Here is a 24,093-nt window from a genome sequence, read left to right on the forward strand (position 1 = left end):
AGGAAGAAAGGAGAGAGTACATGTCAGCCATTACCTACCTACTGGGCAGACTAACGACTAAATACAATACCTAAATATAGCTATATAAACAAACCTCTTCACTCAGCAGTCTAGCTGATGCGGTAGTTGATGCCATTTTGTCACCAAATGGCCAATGTAGACTCTCTGACACGCTTGGAAAGAGAGGGATGAGAGGGTGGGTACTCTACATAAGAAAATATATACTACCTGACTGAATGTGAGATATGTAAATGTTAAATGGACTGCACTTAGATAATGCTTTTCTACCTAGGCAGAGCACATACACACACATAATGCAATGGTGGAAAAGCAGCCATGCAAGGTACCAGCTATGGCCATCAGGACCAAGTCTGGTGTCACGCATTTACAATAAAATAAAAATCTGTTTCATCGGCTAAACAAGCATGCCGTGTTTCCTACAGTTTTTTGGAGCTGAATGGAGTAAGTTATCTGTTTTAGAAGATGTTGATGTTAAACAGTATTAATAAAGAGGCCAGCAGTATGACAGTATTTTCAGAAGCCAGTATTTTTTATTGTCCTACTTAACCTGTCAGGGATATGTCCAAGATACAGGGATTTGAATGTTGGGTTTTTGAGGTCATTGTTGCTACATCCTTCCAGTAAGACTGAATAGAGTGACAGGACCAGAAAACATGATTAACCATGAGTTCTCCACATTCCCCTCAGCAGTATAGCTGAGTGCCAGTGTTTCATTAGACATCTGTTTAGGCGTGATTTAAAAAAGTTAACCACGTTTTTCCAACAGAAGTCCCTCCAGGTCCGGGAGTTGGTGGAGGACAACTGTACTTCCTAAGTATAGAGTCACATGTCTTCAGTTATTTTCATTTGTCCAGCGCTTTTTCCCATGTGATGCCATGGTATAACTTGCTTATGAGACTTTAATTGTTTCCCAAGTTACAAACATTAGTAAATATATGAATAACACATGTTCATTTACAACACAGGAACATTTCAGGTTAACATAATTACCAGATCTGTCATCAGATGAGTTCCTGTTCCCTGTCGTGTCTAAGGAGGACAAGAGGGGAGGATGATGTGAACATCACCAAACTGGTGGATTTGGCAGGTCAGAATAGATAAATGTGTACACATGGTTGTATATACATCTTTATGCTTTCAGATATACATACACATACATACATTTTTTTTTTTTTTTTTAGAAATGTATCCTTCCAAGGTAACGTCTATAAAGGTAGCAAAAAGTTTCAAGAGTCAGTTGGCAAAACACCAAGCAAGGCTGTGTGAGGAGAAAGTAAAGTAGTGATGTTGTATATGTCAAAGAAATGAAAGACATTTGAAAATCTTGTCCCAAAATCTTGTCAATTGTGGACAGCCCTAGAATTTGTGGTTTATATAATATAGATGTCATGATCTGCTCAGTGACTTTTGTTTCTTAGTTTCAGTTATTTTCTCCTGTGTTTCTGTGCATTTCATTTTCAGTTTTATTTCAGTATTCTCCTCTCTCTTTCATCCTTTGTTGGTTTTTTGTTACTTCCTGTTTTATTTAGTTACTTTACCTAGTTTGTCTCTTGTGCTTTTACTTCCTGTCTGTCTATTTCCCTCCTTTTTTCAGCCTCACCTGTGTCTCGACTCTAACCATCCCCAGTGTATGTATCGTCCTGTCTGTCTCCTGTTGAGTTGTTGGAGTATTGTGTTCTGTTCATGAGCTGTGTTTTGTGCTTCTTGTGTTACCCAGTGTAACCTCCTGCATGTTCCCCTGCATATTTGAACTTGTTGTGTTTTTGGACTTTAATCCCCTTGTGTTTGGACTCAACACCTCCACCTTCTCTGTAAGTTTTGTTCTGCTTTAGTAACAATAAATCTCTGGATTGCAGTGGTTAAGTATAAAATACACAAAGTTTTTCCATATCAGAGCAGATAAGACTCTTGTTTTTTCTCACAGAAAACAAATTTCAGTTTGGTTAAATATTAGCAAGTGTTACACCAAACAGAGGATGCTCAAGGGACTTGCTCACCAGAGGGAGTTCATGGTCCTCTGAAGTAAGATCCCTACAAAAGACCATCGTCTCCTGGGAAAGATCTTGAGGAAGATGACGCAGTAGAAGAGGAGGAGATGGAAGGATACACGGACACCTGGGAAACATCAGATTTGGGCTGGCATGATGGTTGTGCATTGATTAACACTGTCACCTCACAGGAAGAAGGTTGTGGTAAGACCAACTGGGGTCTTTATGTGTGGAGTTTGCATGTTCTCAGTCATACCAGTGTGGGTTTTCTCCAGTTTCCTCCCACATTCACAAAGACATACAGACTAGGTTAGTATTGGTTAGTCACAGGCTTTACAGTTAAATGGCATTCACTCTGTCCCCTGACGATCCTACAAAGGATAAGTAAGTATGGACAATGGATGAATGTAAATTATGTGGTAATTTTTTTTTCTTCGATGAAAGTTTTTAAACATGGAAAGAAAATGTTTTCTGTTCCATTCATGTTAATCCTAACAACACAATTGTTTCAGTATCTTTTACTTTACTTCATCATTAACTCAAAGGAGCAACACCTTTTGATGATTATTATCTTTGGAAGGGATTTACTTGTTTGCAGCAGTGAGAAAAACAAGTAAACAACATCTCAGCTCATCCCTGACACACAGCCAAGCAAACATGTGACACACCATAACTTGTCCATCCAGCACACTGAAATAAGGCTGAAGTCTCTCTAGAATTAGAGCATGTGATTAGTCACTGGCTAAAACAATCAGAAAGTCCTGATGCTGACTGAATGGAGGAATACTTGACAAACTTTTGACCTTTTGAACAAGTTCACTTCCAACCATGATCCTTTCTCTCCAGTAAAGTCCACATATGTTGACATTATCCAAATTTTTTTTAAAAGTCTCTGAATAAAGAGACTGTTTTTGCATAACTGCTAAAGCAGTTCAAGTGCAGCACTGCAATAAAAGGCACTTTGGTAAATGCTGAGATGTGACAGAACATAATGATATGGATATTTAGTCTACACTGATACTGTGTAAATTACATGATAATGAGTGAGGAAATGTACTCTTTAGGAGAAACATGATAAATAACAGAAACAGCAACAGATGTTCTACAGGCGTCCCCCAAAGTGGAAGCAGGAAGCAGCATATTGGTTTGGGTTAATGTGACACAGACTCATGTTAACTAAGTCAGGACACTTTGAGGCTGGTCTCAGTTCAGTTTTCACACTTCCCTCTCTATGATAAGTTGTAGTAGAGTTTAGTTAAATCCAAAGGTCATCACAACACAGGGAAGTCCATGTTGCTGAAGCCAGGGTCTCTCCGCAGCTCCCAGTATGTGTTGCTGCTCCCCTTGTGTTATCCTTCAAAGTTAAAACAACTCATAGAGCCTCTTTAGCCACATTTATGGGAAATAAACCAGGTTCAAATCAAAGAAATTAAGTGGAGAAAATCGTGTTTTGACCAGGAAATCAAACAAACTGAACACATTGGTTGGCTTGAGTAAATTGGGCTGACAGAGTAGAGTACTTTTTTTTTTTTTTGGGTTTTCTGTACCCTCAAACACAGATACATGACTGTATAAAAGAAGATTTTGCTTACCTGAAATAAGCTTAAAAAGTATATAAAGATTACTTTCTGTGATATTTCCAGAGTTTCTGTCTGTTCAGCTGTCAGTTCTGGAGTGTCACCCAGGTTGCCATGCGTACAATTAGACCAAGTTGTCCAAACACAGAAGTAGTCCACTGGATTTTACAGAGACATTTCTCTGATGGTGTTAACTACAAAACTTGTTGCTCTACTTACAACTCTACTTGTAAGTAGAGCAACGAGGACTATAACGGAAACACACACACACACAGCTGAGAGAGTGGCACATGATGACCTTGGTTTTAAAGACGTGTGAGTTTTTAAAATGGTTGGAAATCCCCTTTAAGCGAAAGGACACAATATTCCATCAATGTGTTGTTGGTTTGCATTATTAAAATGTGTGGGTTCAGATTTAAAGTCAGCTGTTGAAGGAATAGGTTTAGGAGAATGTGTGCATGTGAGTGGGTGGGTACATTTTGGTTTGTGTTGTGCTTGGTGGAGATAAGTAGCTTTTTAAGGGCTGACTGGGAGTTGTCACTCAGATGTTGAGATGATGTTTCACAGAGGTATGGATTTAACCAGATGCACAAACACTTTGTAGTCACAGCTGGTCCAAGACTACAGTAACAAGCTGCTAAGGCCCCTCCTACCACTGTTAGCAGTCATGTAACATGTATTTAGAGGTTTTACTAGAGTATAAGTAATACTTTCAAAAATAACTAGCACTCATTTCATACAATGGCCACTTTCAGAGACTTGTTATTTATGTATTAGTAGTATTAATATGTTGTAAATTTAACTACTTAATATACTGTGTGATTGTTAAATCATATCTACAGACATGAAACCACCAACTGTGCAATTGAAGGATGTCCCCTTGTACCTACTGAGCCATAGCCGCCTCATAGATGTACCTAGTAACCTTCCACTGTAACTGTACTTGCATAAAATTTTAATTGCCATAACCACAACATTTTTATAACAGAAACTGAAGGTTAAATCCAAAGTTACCTCACTGCAGTAACTCCACCTCTCTGCTACAGAGCTCCATAGAGAGGAAGTTTTTTTTTTTTTTTTTTTTTTTTTTTTTTTTTTTTTGTAATTCATGTCAGATGTCAATCTAACTCTAAAATGTTAATACTAAATGTTCTCAATGTAAACAATGGCCCCTGTGAGCACTATAACAAACTATTATTAGCTGGTCAAGCTATATCTAATTATTTCATACACTGTTGAGTAGTTATAAGATCATCATATGTTTTCTTTGTAATAAGATAATTTATAATGTAGTAAGTAACTTTAGCTGTTAATAACAGAAAAATGTGCTGTAAAATACCTGCTTACAGCAGCAAAAGACAAACTTTCTATGATACTGTAACCTTGCTGCGCAGAACCTCATTTCATGGTCCTGGTGGTCAAATAATACTTAACATATCCTGTATTGTTTCATGAGTGAAGTTTTGTCAACCCAAGACATGTGCCTGGTGTCTGGTATATTTGGATGGTAAACACCGGGAATTACATACATGCTAACATAATACATTATCCAGAATGAAGCAAACGGCAAGAAATTCAATGTTCTAATTGAAGAAATGTTTCTTTTGTTTAATCTGTTAATGCTTATTAAATTTTTAGAATTTTGGAAGAAATGCTGGGTTAATCATATTCTTGTTGTCACCTTGTTAACTGAACATGCTAATGTTTGCTAACGTTTTAAAAAACAGACAATTTATTTATTTAATTTCTTTCAATTATGGTCTTATGTTTTAAGTTTAAATCAAAGTGTTGACAAGCTGTGTCTGTAGAGAGGAGGAGGAGGGGAGGGGCTTTGTAAATGGTCATTTCACACGCACGTCCGCACACACACACACACACACACACACACATTCACAACTGTGGGCAGTTTAGGGTCACCAGTTACACTAAGCTGCTGTCACAGCTGCTGCTAGTCACACAGGCAGGTTGGTGAAATAAATTGAGTTCAATACAGTAAGTAATGAGGATTGGCTTACAGACAGGTTGACAGGCAGGCAGACAAGTCAGACAACAGTTAATTATACTGGCAGCAGGAATGATATAATGTGACTGTGAAAAGGTTTGATTGTTGTGATCATGCTACACTGAGCAATCAGTTGAATCTGCAGCTCCTCTTGGCTTTATCAGCTTCACTACCTGCTCAGCACCAAGCACCAAACACAGATAGTGACTAGTTGATAAACACAGTAGAGCATTTAGCAGCTAAAGCCAGAAACAGACAAACAACAAGAGTTAATGAAAAAAAAAGGACATGAATGAAAATGGGATGAATTCAAATCCAAATGAATAACAATGTAGCTCTGTAACTGTGGGATGTGAAAATAAGCACCTGTTTGTTAAAAGTTCACCACGTCAAGTGACAAGGTGTTGATGATATGTCACTGTTCATGTTCACAACTCGTTACTGCTGCCCCCAGGTGGCCAAAAATGTTCTTGCAGGTTTAAATACTAAAAAAGAATTGTAGGATAGGGAGAAATACGTTAAGTTATATAAAGTTAAATAAAGTTTAATCTACAAACTTTAACTTGTGCAGCAGCAAGTGCCAGTCAGCATTATGTTTAATGTCTGTGTATTAAGGTCATAACTCCTACCTAGATTGGTCAACAATTACTTAAACAAATGAACCTTTTTGAGTGACCATCATGTTGAGTGAACATCAACATATTAAATGAAGGAAATATGTCCAATTACATGGAAATACATTATCATAATTAGTATTTAATTCACTTTAAATTGCCTGAGCTTGACCTTCTCGTTCCTTAAGTTCCTTGTTCCTTACACAAAATGTATTTCAGGAAGTCTGTCTTCTGTCAGTTTAAAGCATCATAACCAACCCGCTCTAGAAGAGCAGTCAATGTGAGAAGGCATAATACATGTATATGTAGAAAAGGAACTCTTAATACTAGTGACAAAGTAAGTAAAAACAAGTTTTAAAAATGTGAAATGCAATTTGTAAACAAGTAATGGTAATGAAAAATGCATCCTCAAACTTCAACTTCAAGTTGAAAATATAGTGTATATATGGAATATTTTGTTGATTGTGTTATTTGTGAATTTCTTGAACATTTATTGAAGTTGTCCAACATTTTGTCATTACATTATAAAGTTAAAAGATATTTCCTAGGACATTTTTGTAGTATATTATGAACACCACCCCACCCATCTACCCTTTCCTACATCTCCACAGCTAAATAAATAACACAAACAATACACTGCTTTAGCCCACTTGCAACAGCAGAATGGCTGTTTGGTTTTTCTAATCTTAGAATTAATTGAGAGTAATTAATTCACAGTAAAATAAATCATAATACCACAGTTGTTTCCGGATCTTTTACTTAATCATTAACTCAAAGGAGCAACACTTTTTGATGATTATTATCTTTGGAAGGGATTTACTTGTTTGCAGCAGTGAGAAAAACAAGTAAACAACATCTCAGCTCATCCCTGACACACAGGAAAACAGACATGTGACACATCATAACTTGTCCATCCATTACAGTTTATTGCCCTGCTTTAACATCAAGTATTATTGCTGTTTTCCCCTTTGTAAAAAAATGCATCCACAGTCCTACGTCAGTCGTGACTGATTACAACAAGGCAGCACACTGAAATAAGGCTGAAGTCTCTCTAGAATTAGAGCATGTGATTAGTCACTGGCTAAAACAATCAGAAAGTCCTGATGCTGACTGAATGGAGGAATACTTGACCAACGTTTGACCTTTTGAACAAGTTCACTTCCAACCATGATCCTTTCTCTCCAGTAAAGTCCACATATGTTGACATTATCCAAACGAGGAGTTTTTAAAGTCTCTGAATAAAAGTGTTTTTGCATAACTGCTAAAGCAGTTCAAGTGTAGCACTGCAATAAAAGGCACTTTTGGTAAATGCTGAGATGTGACAGAACGTAATGATATGGATATTACGTGTACACTGACACTGTGTAAATTACAGTCATGATAATCAAAGAAGAAAGTGTACCCTTTATGAGAAACATGATAAACAACAGAAACAACAACAGATGTTCCACAGGCTCTGCTCCATCTTCAAAGTGCCACATCGTGTTGGCATAAGCAGAAGTCCATATTGGTTTGGGTTACCATGACATGGAGTGATTCATGTTAACCGAGTCAGGACACTTAAAGGGTGGTGTCACTTCAATTTTTACACTTCCCTCTTTATAATAAGCTGTAGTGGAGAGGATGGATAAATCCAGAGGTCACCACAACACAGGGAAGTCAATTTTGCTGAAGCCAGGATCTCTCCGCAGCTCCCAGTATGTGTTGTTGCTCACCCACGTGTCATCCTTAGACTTCCTGTCAATACAAGAACAAATGAATGAACAACATTTGTTTATGATAGAAATCTTGACTGATACATACCAGTCCAACACACAGAATACTGAATGAACATATCAGTTTCCAGAATAATATTGGTTACTCTGAAATAATTTTGTTGAAAACTAAACAGATATACAAATATAAATATTAATCATCCAAAAATGATACTTGCAAATACATTTTGTATATTCAGAATATTCTCTTGACTAGTCTAGAGAAGAATCTGTGAGACAGAGAAGTTTCATAACTTTTGTACTGACTCTTGCAACACTAAAATGTCTGAATGATGGAATGAATGATAGAGAACATCTAGGAATGTAAGTGAGGATTGTATTTTGACTTTTTCAGGTGTAGCAAATCTGATGAGTGATGAGTCTCATACCATTACTTCTTATATAGATATGATATAATGGACAATGACATTAAGTGCAATAATTACTTTTTTTGTCCTGATGAACTGGAAACTTAGTTTAACAACCGAGTGTGTTGACCACAAGTCTGCAGATTGTGACTCTTTAGTCACAGCCATTTCACAGTGACTGCTGTGGAGACCTCTGATCATTTGAGACAGGGCAATTTCATGGAAAAACACATGGGGACACTGTGTCCAATTGCACACAAAGACTCATACGCAGAGAACACACAAACAAGTTAAGAGCAGCATACTTGAAAAAGCGTGGCTGGTGTGTCATGCTGTTGTCCTGCAGCACTCTCTTCCTCTCCCTCTGGAGCTGCTCTATCCTCTGTTTCTGCTCCTCGGCTCCTTCTGGGTTTCCCTCCTCCAGCAGCCTGGACACACAATACAGAAACAGTGAGCCAGGATGAACAACTGTCGAAATTTGGTTTTACTAAATCTGCAGACTGCATTCACACTGCAAAGACACTTATTCCACCAGTACTGTTTTATTCATGTGCTAAATAGGGCATGTTGACATTTAATAACTTTCTTCATGAGCGTTATAAAATACAATCTTTCTGTAATGAGTGGACATTGGTATTCGCGTGACTTCATCCTCTTGGATCTAAACTCATGTAGACTGTTGCCATGGTTATGGTCATATTTCTTGGTTAGACTTAGCCCACAAAATCATGGTTAAAAAAAAACAAAACTTTTGGTGTGAAATGATCAGTTTTGGCAGGGTCATCTGCACCAGTCATTAGGATAAGAATAAACATACCACATGGTTGAAAAGTAATGAAAATAATGAAGTATTAAGTATCTTTAAAGGGCAGGGATGATGTCTGTGGACAGACTAACAGAAATCAACATTATAGATAAAGAATGTCAACCTCTGGTCCGGCCTGAAGCGTGTGTCTGTGGGGGGCAGCAGAGGTCTCAGAGTGGAATCCAACTCATTCATCTCCACTGCAAACTGGGTGAAGCCATAGTATTGCTCTTGGTCCACTGGCATGGGGTCTATATACACACACACATACAAATTAGCAGCTGTCATGTCAAGTATAGTTTTGTTTTATGATTGAACTGATGCTGCATATAAGCTCTTTGACTGACATTTCCAGGGACCAGTCACTCACTTGCTCTCCAGATGCACGTGGCAGAGGGTGGGTCCCCCTGAAATACAGACTCGTTCCATTTTCCGAAAATGGAGTGTACAACTTTTCCATTTGAATCGGTAACCACACCCTCTATTTCGTTCACTGTAGAGCTCCATGATTTCGCCTGAAAGAGCAAAAGACAGGAGAAATATATTAACCGAAATGTATTATTTATAACTACAATGTCATAAATACTGCATGATTTAGGCTTATGTCACTGCTGAAGAGGATCAGCTCATTTTTCTCAATGTTTTAATTTTCTTAAATGTCAGTTCCTCTTTTTGTCCAGAAGAGGGCACTACATGCTATGATAATGTTGATGGTACAGTCAGCATGTGTGTCTGAGTAGGCAGCAGTGCATAAAAAATGTAGTACTTTATTTCTTTTTTTATAAAAGGACAAATTTAAAGTGTCTGCTCAGAGGATGATGAAGCAAAAAATTATGTTCTAATTAGCAAAAGCTAATGATTACCCACTCACAGAGACTCGTGTGAATGTCACAAATCAAAACATATTAATGGGAGATTAAAAAAAGACATTCCCACAAATGCAGAATAATTTTTTCTGCATAGTTAAGCTATGAAAAATATGTTTTCCCCAGTTTCTCTCCCACAAATTGTTGTATATCAGCTTCCATTCACAAACGCAGATAGTGATTTAAATATTTGTTTTTCCTAACCTTGACAAATGTGATTTTACACTGGCAGGCGTCACTGTTGACATTTTTGATGGCCATCTCTCCGTAGTGTTCGATCCATCGCTGGCCACTCAGAATGTTATGGATGCAGGATGTCACTTTGTTCCATTCGTAGTGGTCCCCAAAGCTGGAGAAATCACATACTGTACTTAGTAAGTTAAAGAAATGATGTTTCATTCCTGATGTAAAGCCTCATTATAAATATACTAGAAGAGTGTAAACACGTATGCACATGCAAACACACACCCACACATGGTAAGTAAAGGACTTACGCAGGTAGTGTGACATGTGTGGTTCCCATGGGAACAATTTCCATGGATTTGCCCCAGAATTTATTTTTCCATCGGACATCTGAAAGAGAACGGATGACAGAATAACAGCTGACTGCTTGTGACAATGGAAACTGCCATAATATCCTAATTTGGATCTTCAAGGTTCTATTTCTGGTCTCTTCAGCAAACAATAGCGTCTTTTTATAAATCAGGTTCTTTATTCATGTGCACAAAGAGAAATGCAAACAAGGCAAGAGTCTGCAGTTTCTCTGACAACCAATGGCTGCTCAGCTGTTCCTGAGCAACAAAGTGTCAAAGTTAACACATGAGGTCACATTGGTACAATCTGTACAGTAATTTGTCATACTGTGGAAATATCAAGTACTTAATTATTCCATGATGGAAAAATTAAAAAGAGATCTCTAAGGTCACCTAAAGTTAAGTGAGGTTACTGACTCTTGCACAACATCAGTTTTCACCTTAAATGTAACCTACGGCATGTAACAAATAATCAAAAGCAAAGGTGTGGCAGCACTGAGGCAATCTCCAAGCAAGCCCAGCCAAACAGAGGGGAAAAGGAGATGTTTATTCAAAACATGCTCTATCCTGCTCACCTTGCCAAAAGGTGAAGTTCCTTGAATCAGAGTGACATGCTGACACAGGTGGGTGATGACTAACCTGGGAAATGGAAAGGAGAGATACAAGATAAGATAAGGGCACTTTGTAGTTCATGGAGGTGCACTCATCAATCAGACAAACACAAAAGGTGGGAAAAGTGATAAATGTCATTCTGCCAGGTATAAACAATTATACTATGTGTTATGTATTATTATACATATATTTTGAGTGATCAATATAATTACTATAAAACAAAGACAACCACTGAGAAGACTGGCAGGTCAGTGCAGGTCTTTACTGCTTTACATTGTTGCTAGACTAGATTTTGTGAGATGTCTTGTCAATTGCTTTAAAACATAGAGCAGGGAGAGGGCACTGTTCTTGCAGTCCACAAGGTCTTTAATAGCCTCCTCTTTGATAGCTCTAATATGAGGCATGCTAGAAATGTGAGGAGAAGTGTGACAATCAATTTGAGAGTTACATATCAGTGTTTCAAATTACTAAATCTGGCAACTTTAATTTAAATGCATATATCCATTACAGTACTTTTAATTAGCATCAGTCTGATGTCAATCACTTTACATATTAAATTCAAAGTGTATATTTTTTGTGTTAAAAGTTCTTGTAAAGTTAACAAAAAGTAGCCTATCCTGTGGGGGGGTGTATTCCCATACAGTGAATCATGTGTGCGCTGTAAACTGTGTGACTTCTACCTGCTCAGCTATAAACCTGAAGCCCTTATCAGGTCTGTCACACTCGTATGTCTCTCCCAGAACTGGGTTAAAGGGTTTGCTTCCTGCTCGGTGGTAGGTGGATGCATAGGCAGAGATTGCAAACGTAGCAACATACACCTGCGTAGAAAATCAGAGAGGACAGATGAACGTCTGCCAGGCAAGAACTGTACGATGCTATCAGAACATACTGAAGATAATCGAAAGCTTCTTGCAAAATGTATTTGTGTATTACAGCCTCTAATAGAAGCACGGACAGAACAAAAGATGAACATCAGAGTAGCATTTTAAAAGCTGCCTGAGGAGGATCACTGAGTTCAAAACAGATTTCATATATAATTTGCTATAGCTATTGTGATGTTCATTTTTTCTCTCTTGGCTTTTGCTGATGTGCACATCAGAGGACCTAATAAATATTTTTACTTTCTGCAAGTTATAACCTTCCCCTTTTTTGCTATCAAAAAAACATTAGTCAGTGCTTAACTGAAGCTAGTTTATGCACATACGTAGATGTATTAATTATTGTGTGTACATGAGAGCTCAGGTTTTTGAGCATAATGAGAACAAGCCCCCTGTCTTGTGTCTGCAGATTTATAAATGCAATATTATTGTGTGTGTTCTCTCCTCTCACCATGCGCTGGTAAGGGTCTTGGGTCTGGTTGGCGGTGTCCAGCAGCTCGCTGTACTCAAGCTCCTCACACAACCTCTGCAGGGTGTTGAGTGGCTCATTGAGCTGTACTGGCATGGCCACCTTGGACAGATCTTTTCCAATGTTGTTCCTCAGGATGTTCCACAAGCTCACGCTGCTGGTGGGACAGGGAGATGGCAGCGTGGAACGCCGACGAGCCAGGGTCACCACGCTGCTGACTGGAGGAGAAAATGTGGAGAGGGGATGAGAGGAAAAAAGATATTTTTAAGAACAGTAACGGAAATGTTAAGAGAGGTGAGTGCACATTGTCTAAAATTAGATGTTGTAAAGACTCTGATGTTCATACAAAGCTGATCTGATGAAGATGTAGCCTTAGAGGTGGCACTTAAAGCCAGGACTAAAACTTTTTTCACCAAGTATTAAGAAGAGTGTGTAACTGTTTCAGTGGAGAATATTCCATTATGGTCTAAATCCTGAGTCTTTTCCTGTGTTGTGTACTTTTTTGAATGAAAATGGCTGAATTCAAATATACAAAACAATATATTGGCACAAGCATTCAAATACCCGGTTAATGTAAAGTCCGACAAATGTATTTAAACATAAAAAGAAGAGATTAAATGACAAATCTTTACTCCTTTCACTGCACAAGCTGCAATGATATAATCCAAACCAGATGAATCCAATTAAAACCAACATCTCTATTTGCAGCTGAGTGACTTCACTGAGTCTCATTTTCTTCTATTTTGTACTACACAGAGGCAAAATTTTATGCAGTGAAAATATACAACAAGGACCATCTGCAGCAGTGAATTATTGATGCCTGTTCACAGATGCTTTGTCACATACTGTATGATGAAACATTGCACTGAGTATGTAAACATCTCTGGAAGTCGGCGGTGGTCATGTTTAACACATTCTCAGAGCAAGTGAGTAATCACTCTGACTCCAGACATTCATAATTTACTTCATGCTGACACTGAAAAATACACACAGAGGCTCAGTCACAGTCTCACTAAAGTGGGCAGAGATAGACAGGTTCTGCCTCTCTCTGACAGAATAAGGTCTCTTCCTCTGTTGTTCTCACATGCACATGCACAAATACACAACTTGTTACTGTATTACTGTATTGTGTACCAGAGTTGTGTCTCTCGCTGCCTCCCTCATTGCTGTAGGTATCCATGGAGACACTGTCACTGACATCACTGATGTAGGAGTCATCGTCGGACACCTGGAGACAGGAAATCGATGGTGAAAGGTCAGCGAGTGTCCAGAGCACAGAATCAAAAGACAAAAACACACAAACTGATGGGTCTTCAGTTGTCAGGGTGGAAAAATTTAAAATGCGCCCAGTATATTGTATATTTGTAACCTGGAGGTATTAGTTTTGTTAAAACCGAGTGCCCCCAGTTCTATGACTAACCCTAACCCTATATTGTTTATAAAATAAAAATGCCAAACAGTTATTGCTTACAACTTGTTTTTTATCATTATAAACTGAACAAGATACTTAAAAAGGTGTCACCTTGTAGTCTGAGAAATTGCGATGGTGATTTCAAAGATTTTTTTCCCCAATTTCTCACATTTTATAGACTCAGTCTCAGTCTGTTCAAAGATCACTGCATTTTACTTTCAACATCAAGAACAGGAAGGAGAGGAGATAATAGAGAATCTCTGACCTCATTCTCAGAGGAGGAAGAGGAGACAAGGTACTCCTGAGCGTCAAAGAACTCTGATATTGACTCTGGGATGGATGCTCTGCTCTCATTGGAGACCTGGTGGACCAAGGAGTGGGAGCCGGCTGGACATTCCTGTTCAGATGATAAGAAGCCAGTTGAGAGACACTGGACCTGTGGTATAACATAACTGTGGTGTAATCATGCAGAATTATGAGTTCTGAATCACAGAGTTACTCACTGAGGCATAGGCGGTCTTTAAACCCATGACCTGCACTGGCTGGGGGGCCTGCAGATCGATGGTGTGCTTCATTCTGTCTCTTTCTGCTACCAGTGAACTAAAGGCTGACTTCAGTGTGGTGTGGACTGGGGTGAAGCAAATGCCAGAGACAGAAACAAAAGAGGGCAACAAGAGGTACAGAGTTGTCATGGAAACTATCTTACCATGTAGAGGCAAAAAAAGTATTTTTGTATCTAAAGTGAATAGATCTCCTGAGCAATCTTGTGGCAAGGACTCACTGTTGTTGGCCAGCCTGCAGAAGTCCTCCTGAAGACGGGACACATCTGTGGGTGAGTCTGGGGATTCAGGACAGACCTCCTGGGTGTTGGACTCGGTGGTGGAGAGGTTAGGGTTGGATGCATGGAGACGAGGGGATGAGGAGATACAGCTTGGGACCTGGAGGGCAAACACAGAGAAAAGTGAAGCCATTATTTTCCCTTCATTCTCACTGTTCACATGCTTGTGAACGAATATTCAATAATCGTGAGCAGAAAAAAATGAAGCTGTGCATGTACCTGTAGTGTGGCTTTGGTTTCTTTGCCACTGTTTTTGGATCGCCACCTCCTTGGCCTCTTCTCCTTTTTGGGGATGTCATAAGTAGATGCCTGTGGCCCAACAGCAAAAAAATATTTGGAGGTAGTAAGCAAAATGACCCGAGCACCATTCATTGAGTAATAGCATTATTTTGCTTCTTATTCTATGGGAACTTCAGCCACTTTTCTCTTACACCCACAAAGTTTGCTAATGCCTTTTCACTGAGTATTACTGCAACAAGACTAAGAACACCTCCACATTTTACACTGTGCCAAACTTAATCTGTATGCCTTTATTTACTTGTAGTGCACTGATGGCTGGAGCTGAGTATGTGCGGTGGAGGACCTCCATGCTCTTTAGCAGCAGGTTGAGTTCCAGCAGGTACGATTCACATTCCTCCAAATCTGAGTGAAAGACAATTAGAAGATTATTATTAGATGAAAGTGTTGGGTGCATGCAGGAATGGTGATGAGCGATAGAACAGAACATGAAAGATCTGCTGCAGTGAGACACACTTGAAGACAAACTGTTGACAAGGGAGGATGACAAATAAGCCAGGAGACAATTAGTGAGGCAAGAAAGCAGAGAGACAATAAAGAGCAACAAAAGCAGAGAGAGACAGGACAAGACAAAACAACAGAGTAACAAACCTTTGGAGCACTTGTCCATGTCCTCTGACGAATGAAGCCAAGAGCTGACCTTTGCCTGGTGGACTGATGCCTGCTTGGTAAGAGTAGCCCTCTGTTTGAGATAGGTGAGGATGGGTGATGCACATAACCACATTCATGCTGCATCAAATTTAAGAGCAACAACAAAGATTTTTTTTTCCAAAAATGTTTCCTACAAACAAGCACTGCAACAACGTACTTTTCTCAGAGAGTCGTTGAGGGAGGGGGAGGACGAGGCATGGGGGTGGAAGAGCAGCTTCTCGTGAGGATACATGGCAATCTCGTTTTGCCTAAACACACGGTGATGACGCAGCTTTGACACCCACTCCTCAAACAGGTCTGGAGACTTTACCTGGGTGCCATAAAGTCAGATTAGGAGTGGGAACTTGCAGAAAGCTGCTGTGAGTGTCTTTTGTGTGAATCAGAAGCAGGAAATGAAAGAAGACACCTGTAGGTGTTGAGGCATTTGTGCACGTTGTCAAGAAAGAGAGAGAGACGACACAGAATCACACTGAATTCGGCTGAACTTGGCTCATATATCTGAGCGTCAAGAATTACCTTCAGGTGGTAGATGTTATCCTCTGTGTCCAGGTCAATGCACATGGCTTTCTTCTTGATTGACATGACAGAGAGGCCGACGTCTATGCAGCCGTGAAGCTTTCCCTTCTTCAGCTGCGCAAAAACACTTTGTTAGCATGTGTCTGGATGCAAGAATGACAGACAGATGGTGCTCTTGGGGTGATACCTACATCAGCTCCATGCTTTGCATACTTCAAGATGCCTTTCTCCAACAGAAAGTATCTCTAGGTGGAAAGAAATCAAACTCAATCAATATTTAGTCACAAGAATTACTCTGTTTTCAGTTCAGTTCATCCTTTAAGTACAGATTTATTGCAATCTTTGCTTATAGTTAAAAACACCAATAAAAAAAAAGGTATGCAGACATTGTGCAGTTTTGCACCAATAAGACCACTTTCCCTTGACCTTGCCATTCAGATTTCATACTTACAAGTACACCTTGCTCACTTTAGTTTTCCAGTAAAAAAAGAATACACTGACAGGGTACTTTGACATTACTTGCAGCCTTCTTGTGGGTTGAAATAATGCCTATTAAAGTGGCAATTCCGTCATGTTGCAAGGCAGAAGTTTCCAGGTATGCATGAGAACACTCACAGAGAGACGAGGGGGAGGAAGATGAGTCAGGGTTACAGTGTAATCAGCAGGGAATAAAAAGAATGGGAAGAAGGAAATACAGAGGACTATAATGGTGAAGAGGAGGAAATGTAGAAATAGCTTGAGGTATTAAAAAATAGCAGGTCAGAACTCTAGTTTAACATTTAGGGACGACTTAGAGCATTACGGGTTCAATCTTGATACCAGCAGGAAAGAAAGTACAACTAAGAGATTATAATACACAGCATTACAAAAAAAGAGTAAATAGATATCAGGGCTTTTTTTAACACCAACCTTCCTTTTTAGAAGCACAACTACATTTAATTAGCAGAGTGCAGAATATTAAAACAAGAGAAGTATGCTTTGCTCCAGAGTTTAAAAACATCTTAAATAACAGATAGAGCATAAATATGAGCAAAGCCCTGTGGCCATCCAACAACCCTTGCATCAAAAGGTCTTTGGTTCACTAACAGACAGCACCAGTGGTGCCTCACTGCTGTTGCTGTCTGGAGTTTCAAGAGGGCCAGTGAGGTGCTCACCTTATGCCATCCCTTCATGGGCCACTTCCTCCTCTTGAGCAGTAAACCCTCCTGCCTGTCAGGCTCCTGCATGCTGGCAGGAACTCCTCTGAGCCCCTCCACAATCTCCCAGCTGTCCTGGAGGGAGACACAGGAGCAATACTGTATCAGTTAGAAAGTGATATTCCTTACACAGAGGTATAACACACTGAACCTGTGAAGAATATGCACATTGTCATCATCATGGACAGCATTTAAGTACAATAGTAGTTACTGGAAAGAAAATGTTATTGTGCTTAAAGCATCTTTCAGCATTTAAAAGCTGCAATTTGCCTTTCTAGGAACACTTAAATGTTAAGTCACAGAGAACAACCATTAATAATTCCATTCATTTCAAGTTTGATCTAGACGACAAACAAATTTATAGTACTTGACCTACTTCATAGCCTTAGGGACACCATGTTACATGGTGCATTTAAATTCAACAAATATGCAGAAAGTAAGTGAGAGGAAAAACAAAGGCTGAAATGCTAACAGTGGCTGTAAGCACTTTTTGCTCACAAAGCACACACACAAACACACACACACACACACACACAGGTACACCAACACACACAAAGACCCCGACACACACCTGGTTGCTGTCATGTTTAGAGGAGCCACTGCTGTCACTGTGAGTGGGTGATGGCGACGTCATCTTTGCGACTTGATTGCTCTCTGCCCACCGTTGTCCTGTTTCTGTGGAAACCGCACTAACACAGATCACAGCGGCGCCGTCAGGAGCATCACTCTGACCTTTGAAGGCCACGCCGCAACAGTCAACACTGCAGAGAAAGGTTAAAACAAACTGATGTCAGAGCAGCACAAAGGTTACGCTCATTTTAAAGAGAACAGTAGCAGCACACAGGACCAGACAGATAAAAACAAAGAGGAATCACTTACTCACTGTGTCTGACTAACTGTGAAGAACCTAATTGTGGATATAAAATCCCCACAGTCCAAAAAAAGCTTTGTTTTACGGAAACAAGACAGAAATATCTTAAATCTATCTTAAATCTCTAACACATGAGGGACTAATAAGCCTTTATCATGAACGTAGGGTTCAATTTACACTAAGTGACGTTAAAGGTGTTTGGACTGATGTCTAGCTTTGTGAGTGAATAATTTGAGAACATATATAAATTCATGTATATGTTTCAGAGTCTGTTTTTATGATCATGGCAACAGCAAACATATGCTTTATCATCAAAGTCCTACTTGTAAATAAGCATGAGAGACCACTAAAAAATTATAATAATGAGTTATGACTTGAGTGGCTACCTCCATAATACGTGCCAGATGCAGGAACCAACTGAAAATACTAGTGAAACTAGTGAAGATACTATACCTGCAACTATAAAAAGGTTGGGTGACAAATGGAAGCTTTGACAAGTTCACATAGGTGCAGGTTTTTACAGTCACATTTTCCAATTATATCTGTCCAAAACCTATTTCTAACACTAAGCAGCTCATTTAGCACCCACTCCATCTGCAAACCACAAAACTGTAGACTGGTTTCTTAACCAGCCTAAACCACTGGTTGCTTTCAGCAAATTTAACTTCTTCCACATCACCAGCCTCCTCCTCCAGTACCAGCATCTCTGATTTGAATTAACTGAATTTTGGTTGTTTCTTTCATATGTTGATGGAATGTTGTGTACTTTGCGTGTTTGTGTGTGTATATAGAGAGCAGAGAACACCTCTCAGTGTGATGTAACACTAACTGCTCACCTTACCACAGATGACATGCCCCAACCTGGCTGTGTACATGTGTATGTTATACCTCTATGTGTGCTTCATAGTCACACTGATACTGTGTGTGGTTGTGTGGATGTGGACTAAACATGTGAGTAGCAAACACCCCTATCTAGTGGACTATCTCAGTGAGGGAATGCCTGTGGTTTGTATGTGTGCTTGCATGCATGCAGATCTGTGTAAACTTCTGGATTTTAAGTATGCTGATGACTACATCTCCTGCAAACAGTCTGGTGGTTTAAGTGTGTGTGTGTGTGTGTGTGTGTGTGTGTGTGTGTTTTCTGTGGTTCCCCAGGGCCTTGCTTACAGTCAGCACCATGCCCAGGACGTGAGTCATCAACAGGAAAGAATGTACTCCGTGCTTCGATACCCCCCGACAACACCATAACACACAGCTAGCTACAGTCAACACTGGGCTAAAAGCAGACTGAAACACATGGAAAGCTCAGTTACTTCACAGCTCTGGAGCACAGACTAAAAGAACAGACAACATATTTGAGTTGGCTTCAGATGATAAACTTGGGGGAGCTTGAATTAGCTCATCAAGCTGTTGCATTTGCACTTTTCAGGCTGAGACATGCCTGGCATCTTCAGATGCATATGAGGCTTTATGGATGTAAATCAAGTCCAGAGATTCATTTCGAATAGCTCCTGTGGAGTTAGGTCAGTGTAAATACATATGTACGTAGTGTAGACTCTAAACAACAAAAGGTGCATCCAATTGTAAAACATTCAGTATAGGCATATTGTAGGAGCTCGGGGCCGCAATGGCAAATTTCCAGCTCTCACTAAATTCTGCAAAGAATACAACCATGATTAGATACACGATATGTGGGGAGTAAGGGCAGCAGCACCAAGCACCGCTTTACATAACACACTCAGCCCTGCCTTCTATTCCTCAGCCTTTTTTTTCCCTTTGATTCGACTCAGCAGCAAAGTTTGCAACAACACACATCCTTAGAGCAAAACCTCAAACAAGATCTAAGCGCAGATGCATAAATTTTGTTTCAAGTTTCACTACCTCAAGACAATTTCTTATCTGACTAGCTTAAAAGCTTGTGTGAAAGCTGTGTGCCAGTCTATAATACTTTCTGCTGCAGATACACTGTAAAATCTGTAAATGAAGCCGGGAGATGTGAGTCCCCGAACATCCCACTGAGTGCAGTGCCCTACTTACCTCGACTGAGTGATTACTGTAGTATCGTACACCGCTGAGCCTCATGCACTGTAAGACTAGAAGTGCTGTGGTTTTGCCTTCACTCTTACGTAATGAGAGTCAATCATTAATGGCACAACACCTTGTAAATGATCTGTTAAGATGGAAAGGGTTCGTTCTCGTGGCAAGGGCCAATGTTGCGGAGTCACAAGGCACTAATGAGGTAATAAAAGCTTTAAAGGTGATGGAAAAGTGACTAGTGCTGTGTGTGTTTCTTCTTCATCACGTGTCAGCATGCATAAGATCAGCTGATGGGAGGGGGGAAGAGATAAAATAAATGTAAATGGGAGGGATTGGTTTTATCTGAATGGATGAGACGATGGTGTGTAACATTTTGCATAACATAGGTGCTGTAACACCCAGCTCATGCACTGTCAATGAATCTAACCAAGGTATGCTGCTCTTTCTTTCCCTCTAGAACATTTTCTCTTTCGCTGAACTAAGTACCTACTGGTCCCTTACAATTTGATGAGCTAAGACATGCACAGCATCAGAAGACAAAGACAGAGTAATGCAGATAAGGCTGGGAAGACTTTTTCTTACACCAGTCCCATTCATAGCAGCCACTGAAGCGCCAAGCCTCCTGAAAAGGCCCACCACACTAACCACTAGCACTCTCTCAAAGCTTTGCTCTTTGTGATTACACATAAATACACTGAACTATTCAGGAATGCTGCTTTTAAAGACATCATTCAACTTAAATGTAAACAACACTTGTTCAACAAGTCTTTCAATCCACCCCTACATATTTTTAGAGTGAAGCATAACTGTAGGCAGCACATATTGTTCATATTTACAGAAAGACCAGTGGCAAAAAATGCGAGGCAAAGCCTTGTCTGCTGTTCACCAGTTTCCATGACAGGATATCAAGACAACGAGGCTGTAGCCTGAGGAATGGTCTGGCTGGAGTTTCCAGTTTTGGCATGACAAACACACAGACGTTGACTTAGCGGCTGGTCCATCTGCTGTCTGCCTATACACATTCTTCCAGCAACAGGACTGCCATCAACCCAGCTGACCACATAGTTGTATATCCTCCCCATTACTGGCTGACTGGGACTGCAAAAAGGTCCTCGCAGATGGCCCATCTGTGACTCTACCTCCAGTAAATCTCCAGAGTCTGCTGGTAAAGCTTCTTCACAGATTTATGGAGTTAAAGCTGTGCATGATCCACTGATTATCAAACTGAGAGCGAGCATAAGATACTTTAAATAGACTCACATCTGGAAATATTACCTGGCCACTTCATACATCAACACCCAAATTTTATAACAAAATAGCGTAAAACCATATGCTGTGCTGCAGCATATGGTTTTGGATTGGTTGGTGGCGGCAGCACTTAGCTTATCTGACCTCTGACACTATCTCGGACTGAGTGTACCGGCTGATAGCGCTGGCTTGTTTGAAGATATTTTTAACAACATTTTTCATCTGAAAGAAATAACAAGTGTCTGTGTTTCCTGTATGCAGGAAGCGACAAACTAATCTGGGTATCAGCGAGTGATCAAAGAGGTAAAAATCAGCCCCAATGCACCATTCAGCTATTTTCATGTACACTCAAAGACAGACAGAAAGAGACGAGGCTTGAGAACCAGCATGCCCATAGATTTTGACCGATGTACTTTTGAGAAGCTGCATCACAAAAGATGTCTTTCTGTGTCTTTCCTGCCCGAGACAAGGGACACTTTGTGTTACTGTTCAATCATGGGTTGCTATGGATACAAAAAAACCAAAGGCAAGAATATACTCAGTTTGCTTATTCTTTATGGAGAATCTGATGGCATAAAATATGGGTCTATTTATAGAGCGTGTGCCGTTACCAGCAGAAACATGATTTCACATGAGTCTCTGTGCCGACCAGCCAGCTTGGCTGGAAATAGGCCACAACATCCTATAACCTTGCAAAGCCAAAAGAGATCACAGGCATGCTGTTTTCAGAGCGGCCACTTGGTGTATTAGTCAAGGCAGGAGTGCTCTGTATTTACCAGCTTTTAAGTGGGTGTTGTGTAAAGGAGAGAGTGACATAGAGATAACTCAGTGAGTCATGTCGGCCACGCTGGATGTTTATGCCCAGAAATGTTGCAGCAGGAAGAAAATTTTTGGCTGGACAGTGGTCAGCTGGTAGAGAGACTTAAAATTGATGCTTTAGGCACAGTCCTCTTTTTTGCTTTGGATTACTGGCTGAGAGCAAGGGGAACAGATTTGGACAGTGCTCCCTGGAGCTGGTATTGACTTAGACTCTTGCTCAAGGGCACTTCAGCTGGGCAGCTGGATGCCAACACATGGCTTTGAACCCAGAATGTTGATTTACTGGATGGTCTCTTCTTATTACTGCTCTGCCTACTTATGCAATTCAGTTTTACTTTAATTATTAATTGATCTGCCAGCTATTTTCTGCATTATCAGATTAATAGTTTGGGCACAACAGAATGTCAGAACAGTCCAAAACGCAAAAATAACAAAGAAAAGCAACAAATCCTACATTTGAGAAGCTGAAATCAAAGAATTCTTGGGCATTTTTGGTGAGTGCATGATTTTATAATTGGACCCATCTTGTGCCTTTATTCTCTATTATTTCCCATAATGTAAAAATAAACAAATAAAATGTCATTACATCTCACCCTCAGCTTAGATGTGTTTACAAAAAAATGTCAGGGTTACAGTTTTGTTTACACTAGCCTGAACGCTGGGCTGGCAGTGTGTGCCCACAGGAAATCATGTGAATGGAAATGGCACAGTGGTAGTGTTGCCATTGCCACTCATGCATAAACTGATCCTGTCTGGACTGAAGAGGTGCTGAGGCCAAGTATTGATTTACAGTGTAATAAATACATAGTCACTCAAGCACCACTAATTGATGTGTAGGGTTGCAAGCAATCACGATTATTTTCATCATTGATTAACCTTCCATTTATTCAGCCAATGGTCCATTACCCAAAGATATTTAATTTACTAGTATATAAAGCTTAGAGAACTGATGTGAAAAAAAAACAAAACACTGGCACTCTTCAACTTAAAAACTGGATGAATGTCTCCCATTAAATCAGACCTGACTGGCAAGGTTACATCCTCACTGTGATCTCTGTATACACTTTGAACACACTGAATAAACGCGAAGAACAATAGTTTGCTCATGCTGTAGATGATGAGCCAGTGCTGATTGGCTAAATTAAACAATCATTAATGGGGACAAACTCCACGGCGAGAAAACACAGGTGTCCCGGTTAAATTCACCTCCCTGAACAGTTCCTGTTGCCAACACGGCAATTAAAAACTTGTCGGCGCAGACAAAAATGTCCAATAAGAACCATGTGGTCGTAAACTCGGAGCTCACGCGGCCTCGATAAAATCCCAAACATCACATTACCCCTGTACATGAAGACTCTCACACACTAATTCAGCACCAAGTGCCAGGGGGAAGTCCATTAATAATTCTATCGAAAGCGATATGTCACTTCACCGCTGACACAGTCAGCTACAGACACGACAGAGGCGCTGTCAACTCTGGCGCTTAACTCAAACGGAAGCAACACAGTAACAGCGAAAACACGGATACAAATTCACATGAGTTATAAGTATTAAGGAAAAAATGCTTACGGTTCTGTGGCGACAGCTACAGCATCCTATCTTAGTAGTAAAAGCATACGGTATCTGTGTTCAGGCTTCAGTTCCTCGCTTCAATGACTGAGCGTCGTGGACGGGGAGGAGCTTGCTCAAGTGGGTAGGAGTGACTGACGCTGCTCATAGCCA

General features: G+C 40.0%; 1 protein-coding gene across 1 annotated transcript; it reads right to left on the reverse strand.

Annotated features, from left to right (window-relative positions):
• Positions 1-7,104: 7,104 nt before the first annotated feature.
• Positions 7,105-24,075, reverse strand: LOC108876928 (oxysterol-binding protein-related protein 3). Its single transcript, XM_018666763.2, has 22 exons — positions 23,941-24,075; positions 17,968-18,157; positions 17,355-17,471; positions 16,392-16,445; positions 16,201-16,314; positions 15,842-15,994; positions 15,625-15,715; positions 15,275-15,378; positions 14,956-15,045; positions 14,680-14,836; positions 14,402-14,526; positions 14,164-14,295; positions 13,622-13,715; positions 12,470-12,705; positions 11,821-11,958; positions 11,104-11,167; positions 10,490-10,568; positions 10,200-10,344; positions 9,500-9,644; positions 9,254-9,380; positions 8,630-8,752; positions 7,105-7,939 (listed from the first exon to the last, which is right to left on the reverse strand). The coding sequence occupies exons 2-22, from the start codon at positions 18,028-18,030 to the stop codon at positions 7,843-7,845; spliced, it is 2,448 nt and encodes an 815-aa protein (XP_018522279.1). The 5' UTR covers positions 18,031-18,157; positions 23,941-24,075; the 3' UTR covers positions 7,105-7,842.
• Positions 24,076-24,093: the final 18 nt, after the last annotated feature.

Source organism: Lates calcarifer, linkage group LG3 (assembly GCF_001640805.2).
Source record: "Lates calcarifer isolate ASB-BC8 linkage group LG3, TLL_Latcal_v3, whole genome shotgun sequence".
In the NCBI taxonomy this organism is placed as follows: domain Eukaryota; kingdom Metazoa; phylum Chordata; class Actinopteri; family Centropomidae; genus Lates; species Lates calcarifer.

What these genes read in the sequence shown, in the direction of transcription:
- LOC108876928 (XM_018666763.2), bottom strand. Translation starts at nt 18,030, where the DNA reads ATGACGTCGCCATCACCCACTCACAGTGACAGCAGTGGCTCCTCTAAA. An exon ending in CCATGAAGGGATGGCATAAG is followed by an intron (nt 16,446 to 17,354) that starts GTGAGCACCTCA and finishes CTTTCCACCTAG; the next exon opens with AGATACTTTCTGTTGGAGAA. An exon ending in CAGCCATCAGTGCACTACAA is followed by an intron (nt 15,046 to 15,274) that starts GTAAATAAAGGC and finishes GTTGGGCCACAG; the next exon opens with GCATCTACTTATGACATCCC.